Genomic DNA, 20,516 nt, shown 5'->3' on the forward strand with positions numbered 1-20,516 from the left:
TTCATGACCTAAGATACAGCTCAATGACTAAGCAACATTTACATGTCTTCGTACCTCTGCCACAATATCAAATGGGGTATGCATGCTCATAAGAGCGTGAACAATATATACTGTAAACAGCATAGCTATTACAACATATTCTAAGTCATTGCCATGTATAAAAACTGTGACGGCCAAGGTAGGAGGATGAATTCATGTCAGTCAAACTGATGGTCGCAAGCAACAACCAGCAGTTATAAGAAAGAAAAGTGGGTCATATAATCTGGACAAACAACTTTATTTCTGGTAATGCATCTATACACTGTACATTCAGTCACTGTGGTATATAAGCATAGCTATTTTCAAACATAATCTCATAAAGTCCTTTACTTTACAATATAGTCCGTGTCATGAGAGAGGGAGAGGGTGTCGATGGGGGGAGGTGGAAAAGGCGCGTTAAAACAAGGGAAAGGAAGGAATAGATAAATAAGCCAAGCTTTTTTTTCATACTATATGCGTCATTAATAAACGAGAAAGCACACATTTACCTCTTACATAAAAATATTTCTAGAATTGTAAAGTTGATATAGTATTAGCAGCAGCGTAGGGCTAAAAAGATACAAGGATGGGAAACAAATCGACGAGGTGGCGGTAGTTCTTGTGTGACTCATTTTTACCATGGGTACACTATTTGATATTGAATATATTGTTAAAAATATATATGAACTGGTGAAAAAAGTCATTCAATATAAAGACTCTACAGTAAAAAAAAAAAAATATCCAAACAATGGGATAAAAACATATTTATGTAGGGTATATTCTCTAACGCACTGCAATAATGATTTTTTTTAAACATGTTCTCGGTTAAAACAAACAAAAAAACAAGACAGCTATTGGTCAGAAAAGATTTCTTTTTGAATAAGGATAAACCTTGTACATATATAATACAATATTGTAAATTAAAAATTATTTACATTTGTAAATTCTTCTTTTTTAATCTTCACACTGGCTAGTTTTGTCTATGAATATGTACTGTTATTGCTGCTTTATTGTCGTCCATTTAGGAAAATGGTTCCTGTTTAGAAAATGATAAATAATTTAATCGTTTTTTTCTTTTACTTGGGAGCGAAGAGCCAATGTCGTCATTTTCTCCCTTTTTGTAGAAAACCATGAAAAGGAAACTACAAATATCAATTTGTTTGAGTGTAAAAACAACTATAAAATGTGCCAATTTAAGGTCTGTCAAAGTCACAATCTCAGTGTCAGTCTCTCAACAACATTGCCCTTTCTAATGTTGGTTAAGACATGGGGCTTGGACATAATGCCCTCTTCACTAGTCAGAGATGTCCACCTTTGGATAGACAGACCAGATCATGTAAAAATGGTATGACATCTTTATCTACAACCAAGATTAACCTTATAGTACCGCATAGCTATGGTACATACGTTTTCTGTTGATACCTATAATTGTTTTTGACATGCATATCTCTGAAAGAGCATTTCTGAATGAATTACAGACATTATTGTTTTTTTAGCAGTTAAGTCATTAAATTGTTTTTGTTGATAGTGTAGAGTAAATGTAATTACTACCGTAAACTGCAATAGCTTCATCTTGTAACTTGAGCAAGGTAGTCAAGTCAGGCCTGTCGAGAGGGATAGTGCTGAGAGGAGGGAGAATGTTCTAGATACTCCCCTCGAGAGTGCAAAAAGAAAGTATCCCCTCCACTGACAGTGTCTGCACTGTGTGATGGGCTTGACATCTGCACTGTGATGGGAACGACATCCCATGGTGGAGTTGACTCTGAGCATGTCCCTATGGGCCAGCTACAATTACTTCATCGTCAGTGTTCCTGATCTGGAAACCATCTGCCCACTTTCAGGCACTTGAGGTTGTCCAGCATTGCGTTTGAACTTCGGGTTGTGTTTTGGGGTGTACTTGTGAAGTAGTTTTTCTTCTGATCTATGTAATAAACAAAGTTTAGTTTCCTTTAAAATTTGTTTTTTTTTCTTTAAAAAAGACATGTTTGCTGTATATTGCATAACACAATAAAACCCTTACATGTACAGTATCAATGCCCAATAATGACTATATGTATGGCAAACCTTCTCAAATGTCATGCATATGAAAGAAAATATGAGTTTTCGATTGGAAAAACAGACAAGCAATAAAAATATCCCACATTAAAAACAACAACAAGAACATCAACAACCAAAGGAAAATGGCATAAACACAACGTACATTCGGATTGTATTGTACCCACTGTGTATTTGGAGCATTATTAAATGTCTTTTTTAATTAATCATGAATTTCTCCCAGGTAAATATGTGAACAATGTGTCTTCGGACTCCAACAATCACTGCTTTTCCATGACTGGTCAAACAGCACTGTTTAACACCTTGGAACTTCGATGAATCATTGGCGTATTAATAAATACAAAAATTGTAGGAGAGTTGGGCACTCGAAGACATTCTGTGTTTTGCAATCCTACGTCCCACTATCTTTCTATTTTGAGGAGTGTCAATTGATTAAACAACCAAAAGGGTATAATTAGTGCCAAAAAATTATTGAAATGACATTTTTCAACAGCCCAAACTGTATCAGCAAGCAAGCGTGTACACCCCTTTTTTCTTTCTCATTTTATTTACAATATTTTGTCTTAAACACATGAATACATTGCATTTAAATGAGTTGCATATAATTAACAAAATGCTCACTTGGTTTTATATTGTTCTTGTCATGGATATGTCCTCTCCAATGTAAGATTGAAGACAATAGTGGGAGTATAACGCATTATAACAGTATTTTGTTATGACAAAGTGCGATTTATAATTGTAACGTAAAAAAAAACATATCTATATTTACATACCATAATTTAATTAAAAATAACATTTTGTGGTTCTGGCTAAAGGCGCCACTTCCAGCCCTAAAATCATAATATTCAAAAAATGTATTTTTTATCTTAATGTGAGCAAGTCATGTCAACTCTCGGTAATCAAATGAAAAGGAGGAAACACAGGCAAGCTAGTTTTAACCAACAGTCCTGGGGGAAACTGGCAGAGGTCTGGGCTTCAGATTGCACCCAGATACAAATTGATCACAAAGTTTATCTTTATAAGTTCTTTACAAGTTCCAAAGAGATAAAATATCTAGTCCAATGCAATCCTCCTCACCTCTTCCATAGTAAACGTTATGTATTTCTGGAATAGTACAAAAAAAAAAAAAAAAAACTTTTCCTCAGTGGATCACAATGGCCTGCTCTACACACCGACGAACCATGGTGGCACTGGTGGTAGTTTGTCTTGCTTGTTGTCTGTTCATATATTTTGTAAATCTTTTTTTTTTTAAAGCTCCGATAGAACAAAGAATCAAAGATTTTTTTAAAATATTTTTTTATATCACTATGCAGTCTCTTAAATAGCTTATAACGTCATAAAATTATTTAACTTCTTCACGGAAAACGGAGTAGAAGTTCTGCTGGGGCACGTGGGCAGAGTCCAGTCCTCCTGCTCGGCTCGTCTGCCGTTTTGAAAGCCCTCCATTTTGTTTCTAAACAGGCCAGTCTAATATCTTGTATTATTATCATATTTTTTTTTCATCATAGAAAAGTCTGTATCCAAAATGTTCACCAGTTTTGTCTCAGAGAAAATACAGGCACAACCATATTTTGTGCTATATTTTTTTTCTTCTTCTTCAGATTAAATTTTCAGTTTTTGGAGGAGAGGTGCGTTTCAGTGCTTGTCCTAGTAACACATACAGAGTTTGACTTGCTTTGTTTCTCGCTCCAAGGATGCACCCAAGCACTCATAAAAAAAATTTTGAGGATGGATACGTGCACATATAGAGGTTCGATATATCTGCTTTTCTCTAGTTTGTCTCCGTTACCTCAGTCTCTCTGGTCGGGTTGGGTGGGGAGAGCATAGTTTTGTTTTGGGGTGCTGATGGTGGGGGATTGGAAGGTGGTTGATGGTGGAAGGGGCTAGTTGTTGGCGGGGGAATCCTTGGTTGGCTTGTCCTGCTCCTTGGGCCACAGCTGCTGCTGCAGCTCCTTAACCACTCTCTCCAGGTGCTCCCTGGCCTCCCGTTCCAGCAATAGGTCTGCCCGGAGCTGCTCGCGGTCTGCCTCGGCATGCTGGAGCTTCATTTGCAAGTCCTCGATCTGGAACAAAAAAAAACACCATGAAGGGTTGAGCTTAGGAACCAGACAATACAGACAATAGTGTTTCTACTTTCAGCATTTTCTGTCTTTTTTTTGTTTACTACCTAATATCATCTCTTTAACTCTTAAAACTTAAATCACACACACACACACAGCCAGTTTGACAGCAAGACGCCATAGCCACATCCTTCCCCCGCCATTGCAAACCTCTAAGCCTCTCCACTTCCCGACCCAGACACACAACAGTGAACTAGCGACACAGACCTAACTTAGCTGTCTCTCCAAATACCACAAACACTATAAACATTCACTCAAGTAAAGGCTTTTAAGACAGGGTTAGAAAGCAAATTGCTCTTTTTAGAGAAACTAGGACTCAAGGCCAGTGTACTTCTCTTTTGTTTTGTCTAATCTACATTTCCCATGATGCTTAAAAGGAACTACACGTCTCTTCCTGTTTCCTCTTTAGGCTAGCACTTATCTCGTGTCTGTGCTCTTTGGGTTACACCCATTTGTTTTCGACCACGCAGAAGGAAAGTTTTTTTTCTTACCTCATTGACAATGAGCGCTTAACCTTGGTGTTAGACAGAAATGCTGCAATTACTTTGAGGGCTAGCCTTCGTTCGGAGTGTTTATGTAATCGGACTACAGACACTTTGACTATGGCCTCTTCTCTGTCTGGGTTTGAGTAGCCTATTGTGTGTGTGTGTGTCCTCACCTGTGCCGAGTACTTGGCGCGCAGGCGGCCCGCCTCGCAACCCTTGTCACACACTCGGAGCTGCCGGGCCTGCTCCAGCTCCCTCTTCAGACGCATGCGCGACTCATTAGCCTCCTTCATCTTCTTCTCGCTCTCGGCGCGCAGGCGCTCAATCTCCTTCCTCAGGTTCCGCTTGGCCTCCGTGGCCTCCCTGAGCTTCTCTTTCTTAGCCACCCGCAGGAACTCCAACTCCTATGGGACAAAGTTGACGTAAACATTAGGATGAGCTAACTAGCAGTAGCATTACTGAGTTACCATTAGCGTGTACAGGTTAGCAAAAGCTAATTAGCATTAGCCTACAGAGGAAGAGTTAAACCAAACAACAAGCTAGCTGTTGACATTGCGCCTGAGGAAACCCTGTTGAACTTTGAATCCTCTGAAACTCATAGCGAACTCCTGGAAAACAGATAAAGAGATAGCGTTAAACTCTTTTAGAAAAGTTATGAAAGCTCATCCAAACTAACAATGCAAGTTTCATGTAACATTAATCTGTTGAAAAAGTTCTACTGCACAATGTACTGTTATAATACATACAGTTGAAGTCGGAAGTTTACATACACTTAGGTTGGTGTCATTAAAACTCGTTTTTCAACCATTCCACAAATTTCTTGTTAACAAACTATAGTTTTGGCATGTCTGTTAGGACATCTACTTTGTGCATTTTCCAACAATTGTTTACAGACAGATTATTTCACCTACAATTCACTGTATCACAATTCCAGTTGACTGCAGTTGACTGCACCTTTAAACAGCTTGGAAAATTCCAGAAAATGTTGTCATGGCTTTAGAAGCTTCTGATAGGCTAATTGACATCATTTGAGTCAATTGGAGGTGTACCTGTGGATGTATTTCAAGGCCTACCTTTAAACCTTTGCTTGACAACATGGGAAAATCAAAAGAAATCAGCCAAGACCTCAGAATCTTTTTTTAGACCTCCACAAGTCTGGTTCATACTTGGGAGCAATTTCCAAACGCCTGAAGGTACCACGTTCATCTGTACAAACAATAGCACGCAAGTATAAACACCATGGGACCACGCAGCTGTCATACCGCTCAGGAAGGAAACACGTTCTGTCTCCTAGAGATGAACATACTTTGGTGCGAAAAGTGCAAATCAATCCCAGAACAACAGCAATGGACCTTGTGAAGATGCTGGAGGAAACAGGTACAAAAGTATCTATATCCACAGTAAAACGAGTCATATAATCGACATAACCTGAAAGGCCGCTCAGCAAGGAAGAAGCCACTGCTTCAAAACCACCATAAAAAAAGCCAGACTACAGTTTGCAACTGCACATGGGGACAAAGATCGTACTTTTTGGAGAAATGTCCTCTGCTCTGATGAAACAAAAATAGAACTGTTTGGCCATAATGACTATCATTATGTTTGGAGGAAAAAGGGGGAGGCTTGCAAGCCGAAGAACACCATCCCAACCGTGAAGCACGGGGGTGGCAACATCATGTTGTGGGGGTGCTTTGCTGCAGGAGGGACCGATGCACTTCACAAAATAGATGGCATCATGAGGATGGAAAATGATGTGCATATATTGAAGCAAGATCTCAAGACATCAGTCAGGAAGTTAAAGCTTGGTCACAAATGGGACTTCCAAATGGACAATGACCCCAAGCATACCTCCAAAGTTGTGGCAAAATGGCTTAAGGACAACAAAGTCAAGGTATTGGAGTGGCCATCACAAAGCCCTGACCTCAATCCTATAGAAAATCAAATCAATTATTTATTTGTCACGTGCGCCGAATACAACAGGTGTAGACCTTACAGTGAAATGCTGTAACCAATAGTGCAAAAAAAGTATTAGGTGAACAATAGGTCGGTAAAGAAATAAAACAACAGTAAAAAGACAGGATATATACAGTAGCGAGGCTATAAAAGTAGCGAGGCTACATACAGACACAGGTTAGTCAGGCTGATTGAGGTAGTATGTGCATGTAGATATAGTTAAAGTGACTATGCATATATGATGAACAGAGAGTAGCAGTAGCGTAAAGAGGGGTTGGCGGGTGGTGGGACACAATGCAGATAGCCCGGTTAGACAATGTGCGGGAGCACTGGTTGGTCGGCCCAATTGAGGTAGTATGTACATGAATGTATAGTTAAAAGTGACTATGCATATATGATAAACAGAGAGTAGCAGCAGCGTAAAAAGAGGGGTTGGGGGGGCACACAATGCAAATAGTCCGGGTAGACATTTGATTACCTGTTCAGGAGTCTTATGGCTTGGGGGTAAAAACTGTTCAGAAGCCTTTTTGTCCTGCGGGTACAGCTTGCCATGCCGTAGTAGAGAGAACAGTCTATGACTGGGGTGGCTGGGGTCTTTGACAATTTTTAGGGCCTTCCTCTGACACCGCCTGGTGTAGAGGTCTTGGATGGCAGGCAGCTTAGCCCCAGTGATGTACTGGGCCGTACGCATTACCCTCTGTAGTGCCTTGCGGTCAGAGGCCGAGCAATTGCGTACCAGGCAGTGATGCAACCATTCAGGATGCTCTCAATGTTGCAGCTGTAGAACCTTTTGAGGATCTCAGGACCCATGCCAAATCTTTTTAGTTTCCTGAGGGGGAATAGGCTTTGTCGTGCCCTCTTCACGACTGTCTTGGTGGACCATTCTAATTTGTTGTTGATGTGGACACCAAGGAACTTGAAGCTCTCAACCTGCTCCACTACAGCCCCGTCGATGAGAATGGGGGCGTGCTCGGTCCTCCTTTTCCTGTAGTCCACAATCATCTCCTTAGTCTTGGTTACGTTGAGGGATAGGTTGTTATTCTGGCACCTCCCGGCCAGGTCTCTGACCTCCTCCCTATAGGCTGTCTCGGCATTGTCGGTGACCAGGCCTACCACTGTTGTGTCATCTGCAAACTTAATGATGGTGTTGGAGTCGTGCCTGGCCATGCAGTCGTGGGTGAACAGGGAGTACAGGAGGGGACTGAGTACGCACCCCTGGGGAGCTCCAGTGTTGCGGATCAGCGTGGCAGATGTGTTGCTACCTACCCTCACCACCTGGGGGTGATGAATCAGGAAGTCCAGGATCCAGTTGCAGAGCTAGGTGTTTAGTCCCAGGATCCTTAGCTTAGTGATGAGCTTTGAGGGTACTATGGTGTTGAACGCTGAGCTGTAGTCAATGAATAGCATTCTCACATAAGTGTTCCTTTTGTCCAGGTGGGAAAGGGCAGTGTTGAGTGCAATAGAGATTGCATCATCTGTGGATCTGTTTGGGCGGTATGCAAATTGGAGTGGGTCTAGGGTTTCTGGGATAATGGTGTTGATATGAGCCATTACCAGCCTTTCAAAGCACTTCATGGCTACGGACGTGAGTGCTAAGGGTCTGTAGTCATTTAGGCTGGTTACCTTAATGCTCTTGGGCACAGGGACTATGGTGGTCTGCTTGAAACATGTTGGTATTACAGACTCAATTGGGGACATGTTGAAAATGTCAGTGAAGATACCTGCCAGTTGGTCAGCACATGCACGGAGCACACGTCCTGGTAATCCGTCTGGCCCAGCAGCCTTGTGTATGTTGACCTGTTTAAAGCTCTTACTCACGTCGGCTATGGAGAGCGTGATCACACAGTCGCCCGGAACATCTGATGCTCTCATGCATGCCTCAGTGTTGCTTGCCTCGAAGCGAGCATAGAAGTGATTTAGCTCATCTGGTAGGCTCGTGTCACTGGGCAGCTCGCGGCTGTGCTTCCCTTTGTAGTCTGTAATAGTTTGCAAGCCCTGCCATAAGACGAGCGTCGGAGCCGGTGTAGTATGATTCAATCTTAGCCCTGTATTGATGCTTTGCCTGTTTGATGGTTCGTCGCAGGGCATAGCAGGATTTCTTGGAAGCTTCCAGGTTAGAGTCCCGCACCTTGAAAGCGGCAGCTCTAAACTTTAGCTCAGTGCGAATGTTGCCTGTAATCCATGGCTTCTGGTTGGGGTATGTACGTACAGTCACTGTGGGGACGACGTCCTCGATGCACCTATTGATAAAGCCAGTGACTGATGTGGTGTACTCCTCAATGCAATCGGAAGAATCCCAGAACATGTTTCAGTCTGTGATAGCAAAACTGCTTCATCTGACCACTTTTTTATAGACCGAGTCACTGGTGCTTCCTGCTTTAATTTTTGCTTGTAAGCAGGAATCAGGAGGATAGATTTGTGGTTGGATTTACCAAATGGAGGGCGAGGGAGAGCTTTGTACGTGTCTCTGTGTGTGGAGTACAGGTGATCTAGAATTTTTTTCCCTCTGGTTGCACATTTAACATGTTGATGGAAATTTGGTAGAATTGATTTAAGTTTCCCTGCATTAAAGTCTCCGGCCACTAGGAGCGCCGCCTCTGGGTGAGTAGTTTCCTGTTTGCTTATTTCCTTATACAGCTGACTGAGTGCGGTCTTAGTGCCAGCCTCTGTCTGTGGTGGTAAATAAACAGCCACGAAAAGTATAGGAAAACTCTCTAGGCAAGTAGTGTGACCTGCAATTTATCACAATATACTCTACTTCAGGCGAGCAAAATCTAGAGACTTACTTAGGCTTCGTGCACCAGCTGTTGTTTACAAATATGCACAGACCGCCCCCCCTTGTCATACCGGAGTGTGCTGTTCGTTTGTAGGAAGAACTGAAAAAGCGTGTGCGAGCAAGGAGGCCTACAAACCTGACTCAGTTACACCAGCTCTGTCAGGAAGAATGGGCCAAAATTCACCCAACTTATTGTGGGAAGCTTGTGGAAGGCTACCCGAAACGTTTGACCCAAGTTAAACAATTTGAAGGCAATGCTACCAAATACTAATTGAGTGTATGTAAAGTTCTGATGAAAGAAATAAAAGCTGAAATAAATCATTCTCTCTACTATTATTCTGACATTTCACATTCTTAAAATAAAGTGGTGACCCTAACTGACCTAAGACAAGGAATTTTTACTTGGATTAAACGTCAGAAATTGTGAAAAACTGAGTTTAAATGTATTTGGCTAAGGTGTATGTAAACTTCTGACATCAACTGTAGTTGAACAAGTCAAGTTGTTTCAGTCAAGGGAATCAAAGTTAAGAACGTGTAGGCTAGCTACTGATACATTCATAGGAAGGTCACCAAATAGAGCTTTCCTCCATATACTGTACATGTACCTAGAATTCCTATTTCAATACACAACAGCCCAGTGTTAACTATAGGGATGGGTGAGGTCCTCTGAGTGAAGGGTTAAGGAGATGAGAGGGCGAACAGATGTGAGGTTTCCTTCCTCTTTGAAACTGAGAGACTAAGAGATTTCTCTCTCTTTGTGTGTATATGTGTGTGTGTGTATATAGAAACACCCTTCTCATGGGAACCTAACTGCCAGGACAAGCATGTCTGTCGTCAAGCTTTGTTAGCTATTTCGGAACATTATGATAAAAAGGACAGAAAAGAAATCCCCCCGTTCTACTTGCTCAATTTACAAAATGTCCTATTTGGTAAATTAAGTGGAACTTTTGAATAATGTTCCATCTCAGAGGATGCACGTTGTGTACCTTCACACACACAGTTGTCGCTTGTTTAAAAAATAGTTTCTTTCCAATACCAAAATAAAAATGGAAGTCTGCCCCGACTGCTTTTGCAGCAACATCGTTTACATTTTTTTGCCAAGTCATGGTGTAAGCCGCCAGTCATCTTAGTTCTTAACATTTTGTCCTCTGTCTGGCACTTAGAGTTTGAGGAAACTAAGACAAACTGGCATAAGAATAGGGCTAAAACCTAGACATTAGCCCTGGGAGTTGTCAGATCTTAGCCAAGGTTCCCCATCACACAGGGATAGTTCATCAACCTGTCTCTGCAATTCTATATATTTTATATTTTATAAACATTTATGGATATTTGATTAAATATACACTGAGTGTACAAAACATCAGGAACACCTGCTCTTTCCATGACATAGACTGGCCAGGTGAATCCAGTTGAAAGCTATGATCTCACTTCTTAAATCCACTTCAAACAGTGTAGATGAAGGGGAGGAGACAGGTGAAAGGAGGAATTTTAAGTAATTTAACAATTGAGACATGGATTGTGTATGTGTGACATTCAGAGGGTGAATGGGCAAGACAAAATATTTAAGTGCCTTTGAACGGGGTATGGTAGTAGGTGACAGGTGCACAGGTTTGAGTGTGTCAAGAACTGCAATGCTGCTGGGTTTCCCACGCTCAACAGTTTCCGGTGTGTATCAAGAATGGTCCACCACCCAAAGGACATCCAGCCGACTTGACACAACTGTGGGAAGCATTGGAGTCAACACGGGCCAGCATCCCTGTGGAATGCTTTCGACACCTTGTAGTCCATGCCCCGACGAATTGAGGCTGCTCTAAGGGCAAAAGGGGGGGTGCAACTGAATATTAGGAAGACTTTCCTAATGTTTAGTATACTCAGGGTACATGAATTGGGTTATAGGATAGTTGATTGATGGGTCTCTGTACCTGTTGGAGGCTGCGTTTGGCCTGCAGAGCTGAGCCAAGCTTTTCCTCCTGCTTCAACCTCATCTTGACGATCTCATGCAGGAACTTCTCCTTAGACTCCTTGGAGTCCAGCCCGCTGTCCAGCGCCTGCCTCAGGGTCTCCAGCTCCGACTCAAGACCCCCGGCCCCAGCGACATTAGGGGCCAACACCACTGCCACTGCTGCTGCTACCCTAGTGAGAGGGCCACCCTCTGGGGTCAATACAGCCGACGTCAATGTACACACTGGGCCCTGTGCGCCAGGCGAGCTCAGGTCCTTAGCCGAGCTGGAGGAGGTGAAGGATGGGGAGGAGAGGGAGGAAAGGGACGAAGTGACTGGGGAAGGAGAGGATAGAGAGAGAGTAATGTTAAGTTTTGAGTCAGAGAAAGAGGTTTTCGGCCGTTGACAACCTTAATCTTTCACTTCAAACATGACATGTTTCTGGGATACTCACATTCCTCTCGGCTCTCCACCTCAATCTCAACTTCTGAGTCCTCCTGGGGTGGGGGCTTGCTGGCTGCTGCTGATGGGGGGCAGAGGGGCTCAGAGCCTGGGTGCGGGAGCTCCACGGTGGCCATCCTCTTCCGGGGCCTGGAGATGGCCCCTTCTCCTGAGGCCTCCCTGGCGCTGGGGTGGAAGGTGCTGGGCACGGACGGGGACAGTGGCCCCGCCTTTTCCAGAGGGGGGGGTGTGAGGGCAACGTTTGGGGCCACGGCACTTTCCATCGTCTTGAAGTTGTAGAAGCTAAGAGGGAGAGAAAGAAAGAGAGAGGAGGATGTGAGAAGTGGTTGGTTTTTAGGTGTCTTTGATTGGACTACAGGGAAAGAATCTAGAATGTTGCGGATGCTTTGACAATGAGCTAACAATGAGCATGCGTGATACTTTATTTCACAATCCAAAATGGGTTCAACAGCCACACGTAATAGTCTGTTAGATATTCACTCCTACTAAGTGAAAAATTGAACAGATTAAGTGTGTGTGCCTGTGCACATGTGTGAATGTAATGTGTGTATTATGTGTGTGTGGTGATTCACTCCGAGTGGGTGCACACGGTTGAGTGTGTGTGAGTGGTGCCGTGTGGGAGGCGGCGGTACAGTCAGCACTACCCCCTGACCTCAGCCCACCCAGACAAGCCGGTGGGCCCTCCTGATCGTGAGGCATGCCGGGAGGGAGCACCTCCATGACATAGGAATGAGCACAAAATTCCCATCCAAAATGGCTGCCGTGGTTGTGCTCTCAAAACAACCAAACTGTTGCTGCTTTTAAACAGTGGGGTTTTTTTTCATTGTTTTAGAGCAGGGGTGTCGAACTCATTTTGTCCCGGGGGGAGCATTCGGTCTTCACCGAAGTCCGGAGGGACGCTCTGAAAATTGGTTATATTTCCTTGCCGTCGAAACTTGCAAAAGAATTGTCCCTCTATCCATGTGTTTTATTTCTTTTTTTGCTCCCTGACTGTCAATAAACTGTATGAATGTAGGTCCATCGACTGGGCACAGTGATTATTCGTGAGCTGGACAGTCAAGAAACTTGGTCCATAATCATTTCTACACCGTTTCGATTTGGTTGTAGTGATTTTAAAGTATATTGAGTGATTTTAAAGTATTTTTACTCTAACCACCCACGGGCTGGATTGGACCCCCCTCGCGATGGTTGATACCCCTGTTTTAGAGGCTTGGATGATTGACGTGTGTTTAAAGCATGGACTTGGTGTACTATGTTGACGTGTGTTTCTTCAGGGTAGTTTGCTGTTGTTTGTTGTTGTGCGTATGTTGAGCTCACCTGTCTCTCAGCGTCGTCAGAGGGCGGTTGGACGTCTCTTTGTCCCCAGCCGAGAGGTTAGGGGACCAGGGCCTGAAAGCTGAGGGTCTCTGTCTGGGCTGGATGCAGTTGAGCCCCGTATTGTCTGAAGCCGTGAGGGATCTTAGCCAATCGGGTTGCTTCTCTTTCTCAGCGGACAGGGGCAGCGATGGGAAGTCTTCATGTTTCGACTTCTTGGCTGGGATGGGATCTGATGCCTGGAGAGAGAAAAGAAGGGAGAGAAGAGAAAATGGCATGTAAGACAAATTGTAGGGCAATTTTAGATTTCACCTTGTACTTCTATGTTCTATTCAGAGACCGGAAGTTTCCTTTGTCCAGCGGATGGCAATTTGAGCCGCACTGCCCGCTTGGCATCCTCAATGGCACCCAGAGGTGTAAGATGGCTCTAGTGTGTGTGTGTGTGTGTGTGTGTGTGTGTGTGTGTGTGTGTGTGTGTGTGTGTGTGTGTGTGTGTGTGTGTGTGTGTGTGTGTGTGTGTGTGTGTGTGTGTGTGTGTGTGCGTGTGAGAGATCCCAGTATAAACAGAGCCCAAATCAACGATTAACTCCTCGAGACAGGTGTCACAGAAAAGGCGTCTGACAACTCGGATTGTAAGTGTGTGTACATTTAGGAGCGGTGTTGACTGTGTGTTTGTGTGTATTTGCTAGAGTTGGGAGTGCTTGAGGGTTATTATAGTGTTAGACAACACAAGACGGAAGCCTCAACTCTCACACTCGAGCTTGCAAGCCCTTCTTAACCAGCTGGTATATTGACATATGACACACTTATAAATTATATAGAGACTGTTTGACTGAGGTTGAGCTTGTTTTGGTCAAACAACTATCAACAGTGACAGCTCTTGAGCAGTGTTGCAATACTGTTGACACTAGGATAGGCTACATTGCTTCAAAAACGTACAGTACACACACACACACGCGCTCACACTCACACACAGTCTGCACACGCCAGTACTCCAGACAATTGTACTACAGTGTATTTCAGCAGAGGTGAGACCTCTCTCTCTATCCCTTTCTCTCTCTTTCTCCCTCTCTCTCTCTCTCTTTCTGTCTCTGAGCTGAGGGAGTCTTTAAAAAGCAGACAAGGGCAGGTCTGTGTTCCGGACTGCCATGACCTCAGCCTCTCCGAGCTGTGGCTGTCACTAGCCTCCCCCACCCCCCTTCCCTCGCAGCCCTCCTCACTGCAAGTCTGTCTCTCCTCGTCTTCCTTTTCTCATTCTCTCGAGCCAACCAATAAACGTAATGCCATGTATCCTTTACTACTATCTTACTTTAAAAATAGATGCACATGTTTTTTGCAAATGCTAATAGTTGTACCGAGAGTGAATGACAACAGAGCATCTGGAAATGATATATAAATGTATAATAGCTATATAATTCCAATCCCTCATCATTAGCATCATAACACAAACCTTAGGTCACAATTGCTGATTGTAGTATATTGTTGTACACAAGAACAACATTAGAGAGCCCAAATCTAGCTTTCGTTATATCACACACGTGATGTTTGGCCACAGACAGACAATAGCATATCATTACAAAATCGACTCAAATGATTGAGAATGTGGAAGTAGGAACTAGGACGTAGGAAGAAAAGACACTTTGGAATATTGGGATGTGGCCAATGTCTCTGAGAGGAGCAGATGTCTTGCTTCCGTCTACCTGACCACCTAACTAGGGCTCTGTGTGTGTGTGTGTGTGTGTGTGTGTGTGTGTGTGTGTGTGTGTGTGTGTGTGTGTGTGTGTGTGTGTGTGTGTGTGTGTGTGTGTGTGTGTGTGTACACACACTGGACGCTTGCCAAGGTCTTCCAGCCCAAACAGGAAATGCTGGGAGCAGTGCTTTGTGGGAGGAAGTGAAATCTGAAGGACAGGCCGAGGTGAATCGTAACATTGCTGTCTCCCAACGTATTGTCTCACACACAAACACTAACTGTGTGTGTCTGTGCATGTGGTGTGTCCTACACAAGGTGGGACACATCTACTTTTATTAGAAAGCCAACAGCCTTATGCTGATAAGCCACTGCATTGCAACAGGATTGCCAATACCACCGATTATTAGAATATCTTCAGAGAGAGAGAGAGAATCTCCTGGCTTGGGCTGCAAATGCGGGGCAAGAGTACATGCTTGTATAGCAAGTGAGGTGGAAGAAAGGGAGGGGCAAGGCTTATTTTTATGATCCTGTCTGGATTACACAGCATAGACAGGATGTCACACTCGAATATAAGGCCTTTGATTAGCCAAGTTGTGTGAGAGACATGCCCAGACGAGTGTCGGCTCACTGAAAATACCCGCTTTTGAAATCTCACACCTCGGTGGAGTCATAGTATCTGCACCCCCACTGCCTAGGAATAACCCTGGGTTGAGAGAGTGACAAAGCCTTTTCTCATGAGGGCTGGCTGGAGGTAAGGAGGGAGAAAATAGAGAGAGAGAAGATAGAGAGAGTAGCGGGTAATGCTCAGCTGCCAGGAAGCCCTCCGGATGAGTGTGTGGCATGCATGTCTGCCAGTGTGTGTGTCTGTGCTCGTGTGTCTGCTCATGTGGGTGGGGCACGTCACACTCTGTCAGTCACGCTCAGTCAAGGTCCATGTGCCCTGTGTGAAACTCTTCAAGTTCTTCTGTCTGCTAGCTATCACAGTGTGGTACACCAATGTGGCGTCCAGCTCAGCACAGTCAAAAACTCACGCTATGGCTAGATAGCGCTGAGGCTAACACTAGAGCAGATGAGGAAGCAAAGGTCACCTCTGGCCACACAGGCATGGGGCTCTTAGTTACTGAGGACAACTCCATGTCCGAGCCCTCAATGTTACACATCCAATGAGGGGGAAGTTCACTGAGTGGTTTTGGATGTTACAGAGCCAATCAAATTCCTAGTAAGTTAGAGAATTGCTTTATTCTGAGGGGGGTGGGGGTGGGGTGGTGTGACTTGGCAATTTTGATGGGAGGATAATTGTCGGATCTAAAAAGGCTTGAAAGAAAATCCTCCTCGCCGAAAAAGCCCAGGCTTTGTGGTACAGTGGATAGACGGTCTGTTTTCTCAAGAGGTAGAACTGACACTCCCATGACACAATCTGTCATTTTCATTGCTCTCTCCCTCAGTCTCTGTCTCTCACTGTCCCTGCCTCCCTCTGTCTGTTTGTCTGTCTCAATTCAACACTGCATTTCTTGGATGTCCTCTCCAAACAAGCAGAATTCCATTCAACAAAAGCAAGCAAGCAAAACGAAGCTAGAATGAAGAAAAAAAGTCCCGGTAACACAGGGAGGTAAACAAACAAACTGTCGGGGGTAAACAGCCAACCGTATCTCAACCCAATTTAAAATGTCAATCTCAAGATGAAACAGAATTGCTGCAACTCTCGGACAATGCGGTTCAATGTCATACTCTGGTCTTCTTCTGGTCAGGTTTCAACTATACTACATCTGGTTGTCTAGGCAAACCCTGACCGTGACATTGACCACGTGAATGAGGTCACTTCCAGTTTGGCCTGACGACCTCACTTGCACGTTGAGTTTGCGGCCTGAGTGTGAAACCTTGTCAACAGTGTCAGTGACGTGGTTGTGTCAGAGAGAAGAATGGCCCGTGGCGCTGGATTGTGTGTATGTGGCACCAAACATGTTGTGTTAGCTAGTGCAAAGCTAACATCCTCTCAGACTAAGGGGAAATGAAAGTCTCTAACTATCGTGTCCCACCCTGCCTGTGACCTGTCTTTGACCTCCTTGCTGGAGGGCCACACTGTGACTGCAGGAAGGGAGGGCCTTCCTGGAAATTAGCCTAGCACCTTGTCTAGTGTTCACTGCTAGCTCGCAGAAGGACATGAAGCGAGAGATGTCTCACTGCGCCTTAACCGCAGAAACCTAAAGTTTACATCTGCTGGCAAACAAACAGGTGTCAGACAACACGTTTCTGTGAAAATGTGATTAAAACACACACACCTGTGTCTCTGTACTCGGTGAGGTAAATAACTATAAACACGTTTTTGAGTTACAGCAACACAATCTCAACACTGCAGACTAGGGTCAATTTCATCTTAAGTGTCTACTCTATACTATCATTATTTAAATATCTAAGTACGGTGCAACTGGATATGTGCATTTTGGAGATTCTACTTTTCTTTGCTGACTAAACTTGAAAGTACCTAATTTAGTATTCACTTTGATATACCGAGGAACACTTTCTCTGTGCTCAGCAGTTAAGTGAGTGTGTTTAGCCCTTCTAGTTGGGCTGCTGTATAGAGAGGGTGTATTCACTTGTTGATTGAATATCCCTGTTCTAAGGCAGTCGTGTTCAAAATATACAGCCGGGGATTTACTGACACCTGTTTCTGTGTGCGCGCGTGTGTGTGTGTGTACTAGTAGCAGCAAGGGGTGAGACGAGGGGCAGATGTTCAGGTAGCTGACTTCTGTAGCAAGAGAGAGGGGCCAGAATCTGTACTATCTTTACTTACACACAAACACCCTCATCTAGCAACCCTATCTCTTTTCACGTCTCCCTACTACGAGAACAAAAACAGCCCAATTCCACAACTTAACCTTCAACCTGCAACTTCAACAGTCCTAGCCACCCCTTATCAAATCAAATTTGTCTTATGAACATGCCATGCTATGATATTTAGCAGATGTTATTGCGGGTGTAGCGAAATGCTTGTGTTCCTAGCTCCAACAGTGCAGTAATATCTAACAATTCACAACAATACACACACATTTTAAAGTAAAATAATGGAATTAAGAAATATAGAAATATATGTTAGTCCAAAGTTAAGACTTTGCTCCTGACAGCATTCTCTCAGTCCTTCCTTATGGAAGGACAATGTTGATAACTTTGAGAAAATACAGACTACAGAACATAGTTGTCTTTTTTTTATATGGCTGATGCACTTTGGGCTTTCCCAGAACAGAATGCGGTCTGGTGTTGTTCCTCCTCGACTGAGGTTTCCACTTCCAGGAAGAGTCCATAGGGACAGACATAACAGACCCTCCTACGTGGTTGTGCTCGGCTACATTAGGCTAGGCTAGAGGCTAGGCTAGGGCCACCACAAAAAGGGGAGAACAGGCTAGCCAGCCACAGCTAAATTAGGCCCAGGTCCCAAGGGGACAGGAGTCTCACACACCCTAGCCACATCAGAGAGAGAGAAGGGGAGGAGGAGAGAGAAGGTGTCTGGGCAGATAGAAAGAGGGAGCGAAAGGTGAGAAAGACTGAAGTAAAAGCAAAAGAGGCAAGATAACCACTGGAGGGATCATATTTAAGCAGACTGCAGAAACTCTCCCTTAAATACAAATATATGAGAGAAGCGAGAGAGAGTGGGAGAATGCGAGGGAGAGAGAGCAGTTAATGACTTTCCTTGTTCCACAGGCCTCCCATCCTGCCTGAAAGTAACTGTCCAGTGAAAATCTCACTTTTAAAAGTTAACATGCTGTTAACTCATACCTAAATAATGCATATTTTTTGTGCTCCGATTACACGCAAGCGCCTAGTTCAGCAGTTTAAACATGATGACTTCAGCCTTATGTGAAAAACCTTACTAGCTAGCTAGCAAGCTTCCCTCTCTTGTTGGTTAGCGACCTAGCCAACGTTTGCTCTCATTTGACTGGTATAACGTTACATTAGCTAGCTGGCTAACTACCGAGCTAATCAAAACAAAACCACATTCATTGGCTAGCTACCTTTATTTGCCTGTTCGTTAGCTAGCTAGCTAGCTACAGCGGCTGGCTAACTGCTGGGCTTTGTACAAGCAAACTAACGTTAGCTAAGTAGCGTTAGCTAGTTAGCCACCTAGCTAATCAAAATATATGTTTGCATTTATCGATTAACCTCAGTTTATATAGCTAGCTATATAGAGTAGCCTAGGTTTGTTAGCATACACTACAAATGACTGGCAGCAATAGTCTTGCGTTTTGGCTAAAAAAGATGTTAGCATTGTCAGAATTTCTAACGGATTATTAAATTATCCATTTAATAAAAAAACTGTTGCACGTACAAACTTAATCAATACGTTTTTAAGTCCAATGGTAACTTTATGGATGCTATAGTCTCGTTTTAATTCGACGTCAAGAATTTGAGCTAGGTACTATAGGCGCAAGAAATACTCTTAAAACTCAACCGCTAACCACCCTGTTAATCTGGTATGTGGATTTTTGGTAATGTGGCCAAAGCATACATTAAGAAAAAAACGAAACAAAAAGAAACACTTTATCTGAATTTGTTCTTATCTGAAACAGGCCGTTTAAAAAATGCTTGCTATTTCCTCAGAGGATTGACATCATCCACCTGAGGATGAGCTGTCCACTCAGCAGTCTACTTGCACTAATATTTTTAATGACCAGTATACGCCCTCACCATTCTGTTGTTGGTGTATACGCCCACACCATTCCAACACAGAAAAGCTACTTTTTAACGCATATTGTAATTAATTGTTCATCATATTTCATAGAAATCTGGAAAGTTACTTGAAGGCCTAGCAGAGAGCAGTGAACACACACTCCTGACACACACACAGAGACCTGGCGCAGCGCCAGTGCTTCAGAATAGTCTAAACCAGGTCGGAGAGTGAGAGAAAGAGGGAGAGCGAGAGAGGGAAAGGGAGAGCGAGAGAGGAAAGGGAGAGTGAGAGAAAGAGGGAGAGCGAGAGAGGGAAAGGGAGAGCGAGAGAGGAAAGGGAGAGTGAGAGAAAGAGGGAGAGCGAGAGAGGGAAAGGGAGAGCGAGAGAGGGAAAGGGAGAGTGAGAGAAAAAGGGAGAGCGAGAGAGCGAAATTGAGGGGGGGGGGGCTCCCATTTCCTATGGCCAAATTTGCTTTGGCAACTGTTTCCGTGGGAATAGTGCGAGACTGGTTCCCCTAAGCCAGAGAGGGATCGGCTCCACTGGAGGAAGGGTTGAAGCATGGGGGGTGGCCATGGTAAGCAAATACAGCTGGACTTTTCCATCCTCCATCCATATCTATATCCCCCCGTGCCAAAACAAAACATGAGCCGGTCTGTCTGCTAGATGAAGCTAGTTAGCTGATTGTGGAGCGATCAAATGCTAGCCAAATGCTAACACAACACGTTGGATGGCAGTGCATAGCTATACACAAAGACATGTCCGCATTGTGACATGACGTGTTATATAACCCTACACCAACTGGCCATAAAATGTCTTATGAACATGCCATGATATGAAGCATGGAATGATGTCTGACTTATGTAGCATTATGTAGCCTTTTTGTGAAGGCTTCAAAGCCAGCTTTGTCACCTTATGTGTCTCAACACCAGTGGGTAGTGGGCAATTAAGAAGAGCATTGGAAGACTCAAATATCACAACTAAATATTTGTGGCTTTTGACTTCTTTGCTCCCTGGCCAAGTAAGATGGGCCAAAGAGCAAAGTG

At 43.8% G+C, this 20,516-nt stretch overlaps 1 protein-coding gene across 1 annotated transcript in view; it reads right to left on the reverse strand.

Moving 5' to 3' along the window:
- Positions 1-260: 260 nt before the first annotated feature.
- LOC115168950 (ski oncogene) overlaps positions 261-20,516 on the reverse strand; it is a 75,970-nt gene continuing 55,714 nt past the window's right edge. The window contains exons 2-6 of the mRNA XM_029724509.1: positions 13,124-13,359; positions 11,799-12,088; positions 11,327-11,679; positions 4,852-5,082; positions 261-4,136 (exon numbers count right to left, since the gene is read on the reverse strand). Of these exons, the coding sequence (XP_029580369.1) occupies positions 3,957-4,136; positions 4,852-5,082; positions 11,327-11,679; positions 11,799-12,088; positions 13,124-13,359 (1,290 nt within the window). The 3' untranslated portion in view covers positions 261-3,956. The remainder of the gene's footprint in view (positions 4,137-4,851; positions 5,083-11,326; positions 11,680-11,798; positions 12,089-13,123; positions 13,360-20,516) is intronic.

The sequence above is a fragment of the Salmo trutta genome, chromosome 30 (assembly GCF_901001165.1).
Source record: "Salmo trutta chromosome 30, fSalTru1.1, whole genome shotgun sequence".
NCBI lineage: Eukaryota > Metazoa > Chordata > Actinopteri > Salmoniformes > Salmonidae > Salmo > Salmo trutta.